Raw genomic sequence first — 18,898 nt, forward strand, 5'->3', positions numbered from 1 at the left:
TCACTGGTCACCATAGCATCTCCCACCTGTAGCACATGCTCCAGCAGGTATATCTCTCTGGTCACCCCCAAAACCAATTCTTTCTTTGGCCGCCTCTCCTTCCAGTTCTCTGCTGCCAGTGACTGGAGCGAACTGCAAAAATCTCTGAAACTGGAAACACTTATCTCCCTCACTAGCTTTAAGCACCAACTGTCAGAGCATCTTACAGATTACTGCACCTGTACATAGCCCACCTATAATTTAGCCCAAACAACTACCTCTTTCCCAACTGTATTTAATTTATTTATTTATTTTGCTCCTTTGCACCCCATTATTTTTATTTCTACTTTGCACATTCTTCCATTGCAAAACTACCATTCCAGTGTTTTACTTGCAATATTGTATTTACTTTCTCTTTTTTGCCTTTACCTCCTCACCTCATTTGCTCACATTGTATATAGACTTGTTTATACTGTATTATTGACTGTATGTTTGTTTTACTCCATGTGTAACTCTGTGTCGTTGTATCTGTCGAACTGCTTTGCTTTATCTTGGCCAGGTCGCAATTGTAAATGAGAACTTGTTCTCAACTTGCCTACCTGGTTAAATAAAGGTGAAATAAATAAAAATAAAAAGTATGCCATCCTGCAGCACAGCAAGTTGAGGTCAGGGGCAATACTGACTATGCACCCTAGAGGGAAAGAGGTTGGGCCATCCAATAACTGTTTTTGAGTAATATAATATATGCCATATAATATGTACACTTTTATCCAAAGAGATTTATAGACATGTGTGGATTAATTTTGACGTATTGGTGGTCCTGGGAATCTAACCCACTATCCTGGAATTACAATACTCTACCAAGATGCATGATACGGTTATAAATGCTTTGTGAAGCCTCAATTTAATATTATTTTATAAAGCTTTTATTAAGCGTTGCTTATGCCACCCTTTATAATGCACGGGTTTATGCCCTAGTAGATTATTTGACATTGGTGGTTATGTCACACAGTTATGCCACATTTATGAACTCTTTATTGTGCATGACATATGGTTATAGATGATTTGTGACAGATGTGTTCATGTGACAGATTGTGTTCATGAAGGCTTTATGAAGCCTTCATTAATAACTGCACATAATTTAAAGCAGGACCAAAATATGTATTGTATTGTCTTAAAAAAATTACATTTTAATGACAACATATTCACTTAGGATCTCACTTGGTTAAGGCCACAGGAGTGAAAATGAATGAATGCAACAACCATGAATCTGTCACTAGCAAGCACAGTCATGAATGGTACTGGTAACTATACAATTCACTCTAAGGGGACATGGAAAAATATGCAAATAAGATTAAAAATCTACTGCAGGGCTATTCAATTCCGGTCCTGGAGGACCAATACATTTTTGTTTTCTAAATTTTTGTATGGTTCTTCATAGACCCATCCCATTTATGGTTCTTCAGAGACACTGAATGGTTCCCTATGGCATCTCTTTCAAGAACCATATTTGGTTCCAACTTGCATTTTATTTGAACCTCTACGGGATCGGTGTCGCTAAACCGGGACGGTTGTTGCTAATGTGACTAGAATGACATTGTAAGTAACTTTCCAGAACATAGACATGTCTTTCATGGGCATAAATCTTACATTCTTCTTAATCTAACTACACTGTCCAATTTACAGTAGCTATTACAGTGACAAAATACCATGCTATTGTTTGAGAGTGCACAACAACAAAACACTTTTATCACGACAACTGGTTTGATACATTCACCTCTGAAGGTAAATAATATACTTACATTCAGTAATCTTGCACTGATTTGTCATCTCTCGGTCCCAGAGATAAAAGGTATTGTAGCATAGTTTTGTTTGATAAAATAAATTTTTATATTCAAATGTTGGAAATGTATGTTTGAGCCCCTGCTGTCTCTGAATAAAGAAAAACCCTTGACTGATTAGGTGTGTCCAAACTTTTGACTGGTACTGTGTATCTTTGTTGCAATAGTTGGAGCAAGTCCTCAAGTAAAAAAAAAAAAAAAAAGTTATTTTTTGAAGTAAAATAGTTAAGTTTTTCCTTATCCAAGAAAATGATTGCATTATGCAAATTGTAAACATGAATATTAAACGAACGATGTTAGGTATCACAAATGAAGAACCATTGTTCTGAAAGTGCAATGGAAAGTGGTTTAATTTCTTTCTAAATTCTATGTGCTTTAAAAATGTTCACCTTTTCCCTAAAGTACCGGCGGGTTTGGGTTCATTTGGTGGGCATTACAACCACACGCTAACAATGAAGGGTCTCCCTCGTGTTGGCACAGTTCATGAATCATGGGCCCCTAATGCACTACACGATTAGTGAGGTACCATGTCTGTTGGGCTTTGCCAGATTATGAGTTCTATTTGAAACAAATGCCCCCTGCAGAGTCCTTTCCTTGCCTGATATGAAATGAAAATGTGTATAACTAACACCAATTTATTGAATGACATTAAAGTTTTACACAGTCTTTTAGTGATGTCTATGATCCTGGCAAAACTATTCGAAAAATGTCAACCCTCTTGACATTTCAGAATTATTTTTAACTAAATAAAATGCAAGTATTCAACAGGTGACATACTCACATACATTTGAGGTAAAAATAAATGTCCTGTTTCAAAATGCAAATGGTCTTGTGGTTTTTATGGATGAAACGACTGACAAGCAATACGATCTTGTTATAAAGGGATATGGACCGCTGTTTCAAATCTAATGACACCATTGAATTTGAATACATTTACTTAATCACCAGCTGCTGTCATGCTAAGGTTGTTGAATTACAAGTTGATCATGCTTGTCGGTCATGGAAAACAAATATACAATAATATTCAATTGATGGTTTATCAACTCCACCCCAATCTTATGACGGGTCACAAATTGATGAATCCAAAATGGGATAGGACACTGCAGATACTGTATTGTAAGGACATACAAAGAGACATATCTTTCAATCACTCTTTATTACAATTTTACAGGAGGTTAGTGTTTCATACTTCAAGTAAATTACATCAATCTAAATGTGATCTTAGTTGGAAATGGACAGAACTGTTCTTGAATGCTCCATCATCGCTGTCTTCTTGCTTTTTGTGAAGAATTATCTCACTGTTCTTTATTTATGCGGCATCCGTTTCTTCGACATCTAGGGAAACCGTGTCAATGTCAGAAGTCTACTTTATGTTGTTTAATACTGTGTCTACAGTATATTGCAATGATGTATCAGAAATGAGCAACATTGTCTCCATACATTTATAAGTACCACTTCAGGAAAGCTTTCCGTTTGTCAGCCAATACTCTCATCTTAACATTTCTTTTAGATACTTTTACAACATATTACAAGGAGACATCAATTCAATATCTTTAGACGAAACAAGGACATTACCATTAGAAATACAATGAATACATTATCTAACCTAAAATATGAATATGAATACTTACTACATCATATGGTCTCAGTCTCTCTGGGATATGGGCATCTGTCTCCTCAGGAAGAGCCATTACACCACCTGTGTCCATCATCTTGATAGCAATATGTAAGAGGAATTTGTAATGTTATTACCCATATACTCGATATGCAACACCCTCAAAGAGCTTCTTAAACGTTGCCTACGTACTCTTGAAAAGTGCTTCTTGAACAAATATCCCACTCCAAAAATGACGGCCATTTCTGAGATACTGGATCTGGCAAGCCTGGCACGACAATCATACCATGCTCAAAGTCGATTTGGTCACTCGTTTAGCCCATTCTGATGTTCAATCGAACAGTAACGGAATACCTTGTTGCTTGTCTGCCTGCATTATATAGCAAACCACGGCCACGTGACTAGCAAGCCACAGCCACATGACAATGTCTGTTGGAGCGATACATTTTTGTGAACGGGGAACTGACCCATGAGTGTATATATATATATATATATATATATATATATATATATATATATATATATCTTCACAGGTTTTCAAGGCACAGTAAATTTACTTAAAGGACAATTACATGTATGTTCAGGTAGACATAGTTACTTACATACAGGTAAACATAGGGTAAATAGTACTTGCCCTGATGGTGGCCTCCAGCTCCCCAACACTTCTCTTTCCTCCAGGTAGCCACCCATACGACCAATGCTGAGAGAAAGTGACCTGAGCTATCAACGCCAACATCACCACCTGCACAACCGTTTTGCTGCTAAGATCCATGGAAGCTGGAAAAAAAAGGCAGTAAAATACAAGCTACATTTGATAGTCCAAAATATTTTATCGTAAATCAAATATAGTTTGGGATTGTCTTGCAATGATTACCTATTGAACATGCACTTAGTAGATATTATCAACACATAAATCAGTTAACAATTTGAAAGGTACTTGAAAGCATATGAATGAATCACATACTGTCCGTTCGGTCTATTCCTTCTTACAGTGTGGTGGGAATAATCATGGGTCCTTTTTATAAGGGTCGTTAGAAATGGAACAGTCTGTGGCATTAGGATTATAATCCCTTCTCCACAGGTGTGACACACTAAGTGCCTAATGGACACTAAACGTCACCAACGGGACCTGCTTAGTGCATAAGCTTCAAACTGAATTTAATGGAAACAAACAAATTCGTAATGTGTTAAGAGGTGACGTCAGTGTAGATATGATAAATATGTAATGTTTGTAAATTAAATAATATATTTGTCTCAATAAAAAAAAAAAACGTACTTTGATACAAGTGGCAGCTGGTGTGAAATGGCTGAAATGGAATAAAAGGAACGGAGTCAAACATGTGTTTTCCATATGTTTGATACCGTTCCATGAGTTCCATTTCAACCATTACAATGAGCTCATCCACCTATAGCTCCACCCATCAGCCTCCACTGTTTGATATACATGTTTTGTATTTTTTTACAAATATTCAGAAATGAATGGCAAATCAGTTTATTTTCATTGCATTTATTGCACTCGGAATAGAAAATTGTAAACTTTATACAGACTTATGATTGGGGCGGCAGGTAACCTAGTGGTTAGAGCTTTGGACTAGTAACCGAAAGGTTGCAAGATCAAATCCCTAAGCTGACAAGGTAAAAAATATGTTGTTCTTCCCCTGAACAAGGCAGATAAACCCACTGTTCCTAGGCTGTCATTGAAAATAAGAATATATTCTTAACTGACTTGCCTAGTTAAATTAAGGTTAAAAAAATAATAATATAAGAGGCTGTACAGGAACAAGATGCTTGTGCACTACAGCAACCACTAGCCTTAATTTCATACTCAGTACATAAGACTGATTCTAAATGAAGACACAATCCTTATATCTTTACCTAATACAGTTTGCCATTTAGCTTACAGTTATTAGTACATACAGGTGGTCCTGAGAATCCAACCCACTACTATACTGGCGTTGCAAGTGCCATCTTCTACCAACAGAGCTACAGATAACCACTCCTTAGAGGTTATAAATGCATAAATCTACCTTTGGTATGAAAAGGATAGCCTAACAACACTTAACCAGGTAACCAAGTAATTCCAATTTGTATTAAATTACATTTATGATCATATACTGTGTATATATTTCACAGTACATGACAGTACATTGAAATTTCAGAAACTAGCATCCTGAAATTTGCTATTGTCAATAACCAGGTGGCAGGTAGCCGAACGTGTTGCCTAGCGGTCGGGCTAGTAACTGAATAACCACTGGCTCGAAATCCCTGAGGCAACTAGGTGACAAAACTGTTAAAGTGCCCTTGAGCAACACACTTCACCATAATTGCACCGTAAGTTGCTCTGTATAAGAGTGTCTGCTAAATGATACTAATAATCAAGTTAATGAGTGATTGATATGAGGGCACCATGACTGAACACTCCTTATCAAGAGGAAATTGATGCCTGTTTCTAAATTATACTTTTCAAGTTGAGAACTCTATAAACAGAATAAATAATATACTTTTGGTTATTATAATAATTTCCCTTAACACCAACCATGTTTATTACAGAGATGAAGGCTGTTTTATTAACTATATGGAAACAGTAAAATGTATATTTTGTTGAAATCTAACTTCTTAATTTAGTCTTGAAAAACATAAAAACAGTCTGCTGGCTGAGCTATCTATGTCTACTTGAAGTTGAAGTCACTTGTTGACAATTTTTTCTTGATCAGAAAGGTTTTCCAATCTTTGTATGGCACTGCTTCATGCACACGCTGAAATATTAGGTCCAATATACTGTTATTTTGAAAAGCATACAAATGCTATATATATATATATATATATATATATACTACCTTTAAAAAGTTATTACAACTGTATGTACAGTACCAGGAATGAGTTTCTTTATTTGTACTATTTTCTACATTGTAGAGTAATAGTGAAGACATCAACACTATTAAATAACACATATAGAATCATGTAGTAACCCAAAAAGTGTTAAATAAACAAATCAAAATATATTTCATATTTGAGATTTCCAAGAGTGTGCAAAGCTGTCATCAAGGCAAAAGGTGGTTGTAGAATCTCAAATATATTTTGATTTAATTAACACTTTTTTTGGTCACGACATGATTCCATATGTGTTATTTCATAGTTTTGATGTCTTCACTATTATTCTACAATGTAGAAAATAGCACAAATAAAGAAAGAAAAAAAACAATACTGTTTATTTAAAAAACACATCATACACAGCAAATATTAAATGGCACTTAAGTCACTTGTAAGGTCAGTAATACAATGACAAACTTATGGCAGGTTGTGTATCTTCACAACAGCAGTTTTTTTTGTCCAATCTGTGGACTTCCACTGTATGTGCCATAGCTATGGTACACTACAGACCACAGGCAACGAAAGGCAATCTCGTGGTAATGTTTTTAACATACTCAAAATGTACATTAAATTCTACATTATATAAATAGATAAAGATTATATGCATAAGTTAATCAATATACACTGAGTGTACAAAACATTGAGGACACCTGCTCTTTCCATGACAGACTGACCAGGTGCACCTCAATATCAGGAAGCTGTCCTTAATGTTTTATACACTCAGCGTATTTACATAAAGTTAACATAATAAACCCTTCATTCCCATTTTTGATCAAATGGTTTTAGGTTTTCAATTCAAAACGTTTGACATCCAAATACTGAGGACACAAAGCTAGTTGAAAAGTCCATGACTAAATATACATAATATTACATTTTATTTTGGGCTGTTTTGAACGAGCTAACAAAATAAAAACAGACAGAGATACAAACAAATATATTACAATATGGAACAATAAGTTTAAGTACTGTGTTTAAGTGCAAAGCGTAAAAAGAGTGATCTAACAAAATGGTATATGCCTGTTGGAAAAATACATGGGTATATGTAGCAGATATTGTCATTTGAAATTGGCATAGTCTGAGAAAATGTCAACAAAATCTTGAACCACTCTGTAGCAGAAGTCATATTGTTCCTGAAACAACAAACACACACAAACATAAAATCACTGAAATACATCATTGTCATTCTATTGAATATCATTTGAATATGTCACCTTTATACTGTATCTTTTAATGAATTTAGACTACTATCATGCATTAAATCTCTATGATAGAAATTGTATCCAAACATTGCAAACAATGTGTTGATGCTACGATATGCAATACATACCACAGTCTGAACCATGTGTGGTCTCTTCATGCGTAAACTCTTGACTGTCTGAAACACATCCAGTAGGCCCTCGGCTTTCACCCGCTCCAGAATATTACTCAGGGCGATGAATGTCCCAGTCCGACCCGCACCAGCACTGAGAAATAATCCCAGGACAGAATCGTCATTATCTACAGCATCGACTAACTACCATTAGAGGGTATTGAAATGATGTGCTTAGAACTGAATGTGAATCAAAGGAGTTTACTACATTACATACACAGGGTTCTACCAGTTCACTGTCGTGCTGTTTGGGCTGCATTAAGCGGCAAAGCAATGCACTGATTTCACAACATTCAGGTAAGTTACACTACACGACTAAAAGTATGTGGACACCTCTTCGCCGAAGATCTCATTCCAAAATCATGGGCATTAATATGGAATCGGTCACCCCATTGCTGCTATAACAGTCTCAACTCTTCTGAGAAGGCTTTCCACTAGATGTTGGAACATTGCTGCGGGGACTTGCTTCCCGTTCAGCCACAAGAGCATTAGTGAGGTCGGGCACTGATGTTGGGCGATTAAGCCTGGCTCGCAGTCGGAGTTCCAATACAACTCAAAGGTGTTCCATGGGGTTGACGTCAGGGCTCATTGCAGGATCATTCAAGTTCTTCCACAGCGAGCGACAAACCATTTCTGCATGGACCTCACTTTATGCATGGGGACAATGGCATGCTGAAACAGGAAAGGGCCTTCCCCAAACTGTTGCCAAGGCCTAAGGGGCCATGTCCGAACCATGAAACAGCCCCAGACCATTATTCCTCCTCCACCAAACTTTACAGTTGGAAAGGTGGCATCCTATGACGCTGGCACGTTGAAAGTCACTGAGCTCTTCAGTAAAGCCATTCTGCTGCCAATGTGAGTCTATGGAGCTTACATGGCGGGATGCTTGATTTTATATACCTGTCAGTAACGGGTGTGGTTGCAATAGCCAAATCCACAAATTTAGAGGTGTCCACATTAACAAGATACTTTTGTATATATAGTGTGAGGTTGATAAGAGATATCTCTAATAGTAGAGCTCCTAGATCTACACCTTCCTAGTCTCCCATTTCCCTAGCCATAGGGCTATACTGCAAATCTAACAGCTTACAGTGGCGTCCTTTCCCATTTGTATTGAAAACAGTTAGTTGGAGAAAAGGTGACCTTTGACTAATAGTACTAATAATCAGCCTCCCTTAAAGAGACACTAATCCAAATGGTAGCACTAATAAATCTGTTATCTCTCACTCTCTTTGGATTGAGTCAGTGCTTACAATGCTGGTGAGAGCGAGAGAGGAGAGAGGGCGATTGTAATGGGCAAGCACCCATTCCCAACGGATGAGAAAAAGCTTTAAAAAGCCCCTCTTTAGACAGGCCCTGATGAAGGAATACGAGAGAGTGATGACACCATTTCCTGTCGTTAGCTCATTCTATCAGATTAATCAAAGCGCGAGTCGTAGGAGATTTCACTTTGAGAGGTTTTAATTGACTGTGAATCAGTGGATTGGATCAATCCCAGTGGGCCGTGCTGCATGATAAGTACTTCACCTGGAGCTATGCATGTTCTGATCAGAGCTTTCACAGCAAGTCTTTCACACAAGTAGTAATAGAGAGTTGGCCTGTAGAACAGTCTACAAAGGCTAAATGTACCACTTATTGAAACTGACACGACCAAAATGGAAAAAAAAGTTATCTATATTCTTTAAAACATAATTTTGTGTTTGGTATGATCCAAATGTGTTTTTCACCCCCTAGATTCGATTGACGCAGTACATACCAAATATATATATATATATATATATATATATATCCCCATCAAAATCTGTCAGTTTAAGCTAGAGATATATATAAAACAAATTGCATTGGATGTGTCTCAATCCACCGCATCTGCCAGTGCACTTCCACATCTTTGGTGAAAAGTAGTAGAGCTAGCACAAAAATGTCTGTAACATCCAAATGGTTTGACCTACAAACTATTATGATCACTCTATGCTCTACGACCCCTGAAGGTAACCTGTACCAGTTTTAAAAGACAAATGAAATATGATGGTAGTTTTGTGTCTACCCCAAAAAGTGGTTAAATGTGTAAAAAAAAAGAAATACATATATTTCACAAGTTTTTTTATATCTCCTAGATATACTCTAGGACAGATACTTTACAACCTTGTTTTTTCATTATTTATTTTTTGACTGTCCTTTTCGCTCTTTATGAATGCGTTATTCAATGCGTTTCTATGGGCTTTAGTAGTAAAGGCCAAAATCAATATTTTCTCAAATCATTTTGGGATATTTTTTTTTTACACCTAAAGGGGTCCTAAAATTCTAAATCCAATAACTAAATGATCCATAGAATAACCATCTGAAAAAAACAACATATGTCAGCTTTGCACCCCCCAGCCCCCCACACCCCTCAACGTCTTGCGCTCCACAGAATTAGAAGGGCAGTAGTAATGAGGCTACCAGATTTGGTGTGTGTGTACAGTACATGTACCTTACCTGCAATGTACTATGATAGGGTGGTTTCCAGACTGTTGTTGCTGTCTCTGCACTGAAGCAATGATGTCGATCATTCCCTTCCCCTCTGCCGGTATTCCGATCTCAGGCCATCCGTGGAAATGAAAGTGTCGGACGTGCCTTGACTGTTTTTCCTGGTGATGGGAAACATATGTGATTCATCATTACATACATCGTATACCTGGTAACAATAAAGGTAAACCTAACATGAACTTAAACTAATTCACTTCAAGATAAGACACACATTTAGATAGCAGAATGCCATTGATTAGAGGACCAAACCCAGTGATCCTCAAGGACAAAAATAAAGATCAAAGAATATATTTAAAATACATCCATATCGGATAGCTCACGTGCTTGTTTATGTAAAGGAAACTTACTGGTCCATATGTGAGCACCATGTCCTTCAGAGTGAAAGTGTCACATAGGGCATCCCCCTTCAATTCCAAAGTGTAGTCTTCAAATGTCGCAGTGCCCTCTGCTGGCCAGTACTGGAAACATTTGTCCTGGAGAAAGTGACAGATAAATATCAGGCAGGGGTGTCAAACAAAGCCCACAGGTGGGAAAAACAACCTACATCTATATTGAAATTACTAATAATAAATCGAAACTGTGTAGAAATTATAATGGTTGAAAATAAAATAATGAAAATGGATCAACATTTATAGTCTCTCTGTTCAGCTTAATAAAAATTCTAGAGTCAGGCCACATTGAAAAAAGCTAGAAAAGCTAGAGTCAGGCCACATTGAAAATACAGAAAAACGATGGATAGAAATGTCTTTGCTAATTTTGACGACAAGGAATGTTTGAGCGGACTTACAGACCACTAAAGTGGTCCCACGGGGCAAAATGTATTTGACACCCTGATGTAAGGCAATTCTACATGGACATTTCTGTAGAAGACTACAGAACATTTTAACCTCCCAAAAATTCTAAGATAAATAAATATGTTGTGTATCACTATTAGAGGCAGCTAACTAGCAACATGCATGCCCAGCCCACCTGAGGATCTCTATTTCCTGTATATGAGGGGTGCAAAATCGACTTGTCACTTATCTCTCGTTGGATTGATTGCTTTCATTTGACACTGTTAGCTCTTTCCCACTCTTGCTTGTGCCATTTTTCCCCCATTAACTTTAAGACCTTGGAAACATTTGAAATGACCTGTTAAACACATTCTAGTAATGGCTGAAATGGGCTCAATGGAATACAATGGTGTTGGAATACAATGAAAAAGTAAACATTTTAATAAAGTTGACATTTTTACAAATTAGATGTGCTGAAATTAAAGCAATTATCGAATATGAACACTCAGATTATAGTGATACTGATCTCTCAAACAATGTAAAGCAGGGGTCTCCAACCTTTTCTAGCATGAGAGCTACTTCAAAAAAGATATATATGCTACAAACAATATATATAATTTTAGCTTTTAAATAGGCACATTATTCTCTTCTCCTCTCCCCTGCAACTCTTCCCCAGGTCCTTATCGCACAAAATAATGTAGTGCACTATATTTTATAAACAAGCGTAAGGGGGGGCCCTATAAAATCATTTAAAAATATATTTTCCCAAATTATGTCTCCATTTTATTTTTCACTCTTAAAATTACAATCGTTCATAGAGAAACAACAAAATTGGATGTTCTGAATCCATGTCAATTCTTAAATCACATCGACATGTTGGAGACCCTTGATGTAAAGTATGCATAAATAGGTGTAATTACAGCCAAGCATTTTGTTTTTAAATCGCGGGGGTATCCTTCTCTACACACTTATTCAATTATGCAAGGGAATGTGACAACGACAGTAATTCATAATTAATGAGGCAGCATAGACAGTGCAGGTTAGCACTGCGGTAGGCCTAAACAGAGGAAGTCTTTGGTGGTTGCAGCCCTGTTATATAATGAATGCAAATACACCCAGTATATACAAATGAGGCACATATAATTAATTTTAAAAATACCCGATATACTAAGAAAATGTACATTAGGAAAAAAAGGTGAAGTTCAGAGGATTGTCATCCATTGTCCAACTGCAGCATTCATCAGAATTGTATTTGAAACCTTTTAAGCATTTTGTCGACTGCTGCTAAAATAACCGCTGTTATTTACTGATTAGCCTGTAGTTAGCGCTTGCCACAGTGGGATCCGTACCTGTTCCCTCTCCTTGAGTTCAGTGAGCATGACAATAGAGTGACACCTGTACTCCCACACCATCCTCCAGAAGTCCTCCACCGTGTGGGACAGAGGACCTTGGGTAGCGATGAAGTAGTCCTTCTGTCTGTAGCCCTGGACAAAAAAAAAAAAAAAAAACACTGTTCAGGTCATCATATACGTAAAAGACATAAACGGCTCTGGAGAAAGTTAAATGAGCTTCTAAATACTTACATCAATAAATGATGCATTGATGTAGTCCGTGAACTCTTGGCCCCTTTTCATTGACAATATAACCCGGTTGAAGTCATCTGTGGTAAAGCAAAAACCTTAACAACTTCATTTATTTCCAACAATAGTTCCACTACTTGTGTCGTTTGTGTCATTTAACTACAGTATATTAATTCCAAAAACTAAGACAACTTCAAAGGATTAGCTTGGCAAAGTTTAGGCCTAAAATGAATTCATATCAAGCATCAATACAGCACTAAGAGTTTGATGGTGGTAGCGTTGTAATGTAATATGGAACAGTTAAGAGTGTCAAGAGTATTCCTTACATGGAATGATCTGAAGCACACGGTTCTTCTTCATGTTGGCGGGAAGGTTTCCGGTCCTCATGTTCTCCTTCATTATGCGTACATTGGTCAGTTTCTGAGAAGACATGGAGTGAAATTAGGACTACTTAAGAGAGATGGCTACCCTCCTTTGAATGTGGCTATAAATGTGAGACAATTTAGGAAAGCAGATATACAGTAAGTGTTTGACTGGCCCTTACCCTGAACTCTTCTTCTAGGCCCAGCCTTTCGAGGGGTGCTCTGGTATTGTGGAGCTTCTGCAGATGGCCTTCCAGAGAGGACACATCCAGCTCTGTGTCACCATAGAGATAATACTCCAACAGAGCCTGATAGATGAATGAGTACTGCATCTGAAACACAGACAGAGTGGTGAGAGACGGGGTGAAAGAGTCATCTTTGCATGTTTATACTGCAGGAATACATTGAAATGTCAGGAAACACTTACATCAGTCTGGACGAGTTGAGAGCGCTGCTCCCGTATTCTGGTCACAAACCCAAAGACATCCAGCCTCTGCTCTACATGCATCATGTCAATCATGGCGTCTATGACGATAAATGTTCCAGTCCTTCCTACACCAGCACTGAGGAAAGACAAGAGACAGGACAGAATAGTGAACCTTACATTGTCATAGAACTCTGAGGTAAGTTAGATGATTCAATTGAAAGATAATGCACTGTATTTCCATGGCTCAGTTAGCAACAGGAATCTTGATTGTGGTGTGGCCTAAAATGTGCTAAATTGCAACATGTCCATAAGAAGTATTCTAAAAAGCCACATGTCTACAAGCCAACAACATCCACAGTGTTTGAAGGGCCAGTCACACAGAGAGCAGTCTGGGATACCAGCATACGGTGAAGGAAACCAATCAATGAAGCCCATTCAGGAAGCAAAGCCCCAGGGCCAACACCTGCTTCAACAGTTGTTCCTGCTAGTGTCTAACTTTGGTGGTGTAGTCAGAGGCAACATGCCCATAAGGGAAGGTGCCCCCTCAGATTTGTTCTGTTTAAAAAAAATACTTATGTATACAGTACCATTCAAAATGTTGGACACATCTATTCAGATTTGTACTATTTTCTACATTGTAGAATCATTTGTTTTTCAACAGGACAATCCAGGCTGAGTAAGGGCTATTTGACCAAAAAGGAGAGTGATGGAGTGCTGAATCAGATAACTTGGCCTCCACAATCACTTGACCTCAACCCAATTGAGATGGCTTGGGATGCGTTGAACAGCAGAGTGAAGGAAAAGCAGCCAACAAGTGCTCAGCATATGTGCAAACTCCTTCAAGGCTGTTGGAAAACTCATTCCTCATGAAGCTGGTTGAGAGAATGCCAAGAGTGTGCAAAACTGTCATCAAGGTAAAGGGTGGCTACTTCGAAGAATCTCAAATATAACACATATTTTAATATGTTTAACACTTTTTTGGTTACTGCATTATTCCATGTGTGGTATTTCATAGTTTAAGTCTTCACTATTATTCGACAAAGTAGAAAATCTTTCAAAGATAATTCGTAAAAGTCCAAATAACTGCACAGATGGCAACAGGATGGCAACAACAACTGTCCGAGTTAACCCAGGAACGCACAATCCCTCCATCAGCGCTCAGACTGTCCACAATAGGATGAGAGAGGCTGGACTGAGGGCTTGTAGGCCTGTTGAAAGGCAGGTCCTCACCAGACATCACCGGCAACAACGTTGCCTATGGGCACAAACCTACCGTCGCTGGACAAGACAGGACTGGCAAAAAGTGCTCTTCACCAGGGGTGTTGGTCGGATTCACGTTTATCGTCGAAGGAATGAGCGTTACACTGAGGCCTGTACTCTGGAGAGGGATCGATTTGGAGGTGGAGGGCCCGTCATGGTATAGGGCGGTGTGTCACGGCATCATCGAACTGAGCTTGTTGTATTTGCAGGTAATCTAAAACGCTGTGAATTACAAGGAAGACATCCTCCTCCTTACTGTGCTACCCTTCCTGCAGGCACATCCTGAGCGGTTCAGCCCTCAGCGGTCCCGTTCTGTGAGTTTGTGTGGCCTAACACTCCATGGCTGAGTCATTGTTGCGTCTAGACATTTCCACTTCACAATAACATCACTTACAGTTGACCGGGGCAGCTGTAGCAGGGCAGAAATTTGACGAACTATGATGGTGCCATGTTGAAAGTCAGAGCTCTTCAGTACGGACCATTCTACGTCCAATGTCTGTATGGCGGTGTGCTAGTTTTTATACACCTGTAAGCAACAAGTGTGGCTGTAATAGCAGAATCCACTAATTTAAAGTGGTGTCAACATATTTTTGGCCATGTATAATTTTAGTCCCCCCCAAAAAAAATATAGACACAGTTGAAGTTGGAAGTTTACATAGGTTGGAATAATTAAAACTCATTTTTCAACCACTCCACAATTTTCATGTTAACAAACTATAGTTTTGGCAAGTCGATTAGGATATCTACTTCACGCATGACACAAGTCATTTTTCCAACAATTGTTTAAAGACAGATTATTTCACTGTATCACAATTCCAGTGGGTGAGAAGTTTACATACACTAAGTTGATTATGCCTTTTAACAGCTTGGAAAATTCCAGAAAATGAAGTCATGGCTTTAGAAGCTTCTGATAGGCTAATTGACATCATTTGAGTCAATTGGATGTGTGTCCGGGGATGTATTTCAAGGCCTACCTTCGAACTCAATTTCTCTTTGCTTGGCATCATGGGAAAATCTAAAGAAATCAGCCAAGACACCTCAGACCTCAGTCTTGTATATCCTTGGGAGCAATTTCCAAACACATGAAGGTACCATGTTCATCTGCACAAACAATAGTACGCAAGTATAAACACCATGGGACCACACAGCCGTCATACCGCTCAGGAAGGAGACGCCTTCTGTCTCCTAGAGATGAACGTACTTTGGTGCGAAAAGTGCAAATCAATCCCAGAGCAACAGCAAAGGACCTTGTGAAAATGCTGGAGGAAACAGGTACAAAAGTATCCATATCCACAGTAAAACGAGTCCTATGATCGACATAACCTGAAAGGCCGCTCAGCAAGGAAGAAGCCACTGCTCCAAAACCGCAATAAAAAACCCACACTACGGTTTGCAACTGCACATGGGTACAAAGATCGTATTTTTTGGAGAAATGTCCCCTGGTCTGATGAAACAAAAATAGAACTGTTTGGCCATAATGGCCATCATTATGTTTGGAGGAAAAAGGGTGAGGCTTGCAAGCTGAAGAACACCATCCCAACCGTGAAGCACAGGGGTGGCAGCATCATGTTGTGAGGGTGCTTTGCTGCAGGAGGGACTGGTGCACTTCACAAAATAGATGGCATCATGAGGAAAGAAGATTATGTGGATATATCGAAGCAACATCAAGACATCAGTCAGGAAGTTAATGCTTGGTCACAAATGGGTCTTCCAAATGGACAATGACCCCAAGCACACTTCCAAAGAAAATGGCTTAAGGACAACAATGTCAAGGTATTGGTGTCATGTTTTGTCTTATATCATCTTGTCATTTTGCTTTTCTTCTGTTCGTTTCCCCCTGCTGGTCTTATTAGGTTCGTTCCCTTTTTCTATCCCTCTCTCTCCCCCTCCCTCTCTCTCCTCTCTCTATCGTTCCGTTCCTGCTCCCAGCTGTTCCTATTCCCCTAATCATCATTTAGTCTTCCCACACCTGTTCCCGATCCTTTCCCCTGATTAGAGTCCCTATTTATTCCTTTGTGATCCGTTCCTGTCCCGTCGGTTCCTTGTTTTGTATTCACCATGCTGTGATTGCGTTTCGCCCTGTCCTGTCGTGTTTTTTTGCCTTCATCAGATGCTGCGTGTGAGCAGGTGGCTCTATCAACTACGGCCTGCGCCTACCCGAAGCGACCTGCAGTCTGTGGCCGCTTCTCTAGTTATTCCCCTCTACAGACTAGAGGATTTTTGTTATTCCCTGTTTTGGATTTAAATAAACTCTGTTTCTGTTAAGTCGCTTTTGGGTCCTCTTTCACCTGCATGACAATTGGAGTGGCCATCACAAAGCCCTGACCTCAATCCCATAGAAAAAATGTGGGCAAAACTGAAAATATTTTGCGCGAGCAAGGAGGCCAACAAACCTGACTAAGTTTTACCAGCTCCATCAGGAGGAAAGGGCCAAAATTCACCCACCTTAATGTGGGAAGCTTGTGGAAGGCTACCCGAAAGGTTTGACCCAAGTTAAACAATTTCAAGGCAATGCTTCCAAATACTAACTGAGTGTATGTAAACTTCTGAACCACTGGGAATGTGATGAAAGAAATCATTATCACTATTATTCTGACATTTCAAATTCTTAAAATAAAGTGGTGATCCTAACTGACCTAAGACAGGGCATTTTACTAGGTTTAAATGTCAGGAATTGTGAAAAACTGAGTTTAAATGTATTTTGCTAAGGTGTATGTAAACATCTGACTTCAACTTTATATAGTAATATTACCAGCCAACCAGCAATTTTATGAAGTTGGCTTTATCTATCTCAGATAGGTTCCCAATCCACCAACTGCATAACTAGCCACCAATAAGTCATTTCAGGCTATCAAGTTAGAGTAGCTAGCTTGTCTAACTATCTTAGCTGGCATGCCTGCTGGCAATGTGGGTAGACCTTAAAAAAACAAGCAAATCTAAATGTCCTGTATAATAAATCACATTTCTTTCAATCTTTTACCCAGAGTTAATCAAAAATATACATAGAATCAAGCAAAATGATTATGGCTCTAGATTGCAGGAAAATGCGGTTTCAGGTGTTTAAATACGGACCCCCCCGCCATCCTCACGTACCGTGTGCCCCCTTAGATCAGTAACGATGCCCTTTTTTAAAGTAGTTTCATATGACATGACACAGGCATTGAAATTCCAGCCATACCAGTACTAAATGGGAAGATGATTGGCATACTTTTTTAGTAAACAATTTTACATTGTACAAAATCCTCCCCCCATTATACAAAATCATACCATTTATATTAACCACTATAGCCTTTAGTACAACCTGTAGATATGAATTTCCAGTTACAATCCCCAGTCTCCTCCCCTGGTTCAGTACCTGCAGTGCACCACGATGGGTCCTGCATAAGACGGGTTGACCGTCTTCACCTTCTTGAGGAACTTGAGCATGCCAATGGGGGAGAAGGGCACCCCAAAGTCTGGCCAGTTGGTGAAGTGGAGCTGGGTGACCAGGCAGGGGGCCCTTGGACCATCACTCCCCTGCTGTTTACAACAGGAAAACACATCAATCATTTAGATAATAAACTGCAAATTGTCACACTGATCTATTTCACCCGTCTGGTGCTTGTCTCCACCACCCTCCAGGTCTCGCTCATTTTCCCCATTATCCCCTGTGCATTTATACCTGTGATCTCTGTTTGTCTGTTACCAGTTCGTCTCATCAAGCCTACCAGCGTGGTTTTTCCCGTACTCCTGTTCTCTCTAGTCCCCGTTTTCTAGATCTTCCGGTTTTGACCATTCTACCTGCCCTGACCCTGCCTGCCATTCTGTACATTACCGACTCTGCCCTGGATTACTGACCTCTGCTTTCCCTTGACCTGTCGTTTGCCAGCACCCTCTTTTGTAATAAACATCTATGAATCGAACTGTCTGCATCTGGGTCTTATCCTGAGTCCCGATTGTAAATACCTGGTCACAGTCTCACACAGCATCATGTTTTATAAGTGAGGGATCATACGCAGGGTTGTCATGTAGGCACACACAATGACACTTACATATTGTACACAGAACTTGCGCATGGTGTAGTCCACCAGTACAGTAAAGTCCTCTGCTGCCACCCTCACATTCCCATACATCCAACAGCCCTGGTCTGGCCAGTACTGGTAACATTTGTCCTGAAGAGAGGTGAAATGGACATTCAGCAAAGCAAAAATTACAAAATAGACACCATTTGAATAGTTTCACCATTGTGAATGGCAGAGACTTTCATGGGGATTAATATTACTGACCAGCTGATAGAGTTGACAGAAGTGATAGTC

The 18,898-nt window shown here is 39.0% G+C and overlaps 2 protein-coding genes across 4 annotated transcripts in view; both read right to left on the minus strand.

Moving 5' to 3' along the window:
• Positions 1-3,009: 3,009 nt before the first annotated feature.
• On the minus strand, positions 3,010-4,406 carry LOC124019438 (progonadoliberin-3). Its single transcript, XM_046334784.1, has 4 exons — positions 4,400-4,406; positions 4,070-4,212; positions 3,452-3,532; positions 3,010-3,155 (listed from the first exon to the last, which is right to left on the minus strand). The coding sequence occupies exons 2-4, from the start codon at positions 4,205-4,207 to the stop codon at positions 3,126-3,128; spliced, it is 249 nt and encodes an 82-aa protein (XP_046190740.1). The 5' UTR covers positions 4,208-4,212; positions 4,400-4,406; the 3' UTR covers positions 3,010-3,125.
• A 2,142-nt stretch (positions 4,407-6,548) lies between these two features.
• LOC124019437 (receptor-type tyrosine-protein phosphatase epsilon-like) overlaps positions 6,549-18,898 on the minus strand; it is a 59,061-nt gene continuing 46,711 nt past the window's right edge. For 2 of the 3 annotated variants that reach the window (XM_046334781.1, XM_046334782.1), the window contains exons 11-21: positions 18,635-18,754; positions 17,959-18,122; positions 13,344-13,479; positions 13,099-13,248; positions 12,881-12,974; positions 12,558-12,634; positions 12,324-12,458; positions 10,549-10,674; positions 10,151-10,302; positions 7,634-7,769; positions 6,549-7,436 (exon numbers count right to left, since the gene is read on the minus strand). In XM_046334781.1, the coding sequence (XP_046190737.1) occupies positions 7,362-7,436; positions 7,634-7,769; positions 10,151-10,302; positions 10,549-10,674; positions 12,324-12,458; positions 12,558-12,634; positions 12,881-12,974; positions 13,099-13,248; positions 13,344-13,479; positions 17,959-18,122; positions 18,635-18,754 (1,365 nt within the window). In that variant the 3' untranslated portion in view covers positions 6,549-7,361. The other variant, XM_046334783.1, reaches the window with a different exon arrangement.

This window comes from Oncorhynchus gorbuscha, unplaced genomic scaffold, assembly GCF_021184085.1.
Source record: "Oncorhynchus gorbuscha isolate QuinsamMale2020 ecotype Even-year unplaced genomic scaffold, OgorEven_v1.0 Un_scaffold_939, whole genome shotgun sequence".
Classification (NCBI taxonomy): Eukaryota; Metazoa; Chordata; class Actinopteri; order Salmoniformes; family Salmonidae; genus Oncorhynchus; species Oncorhynchus gorbuscha.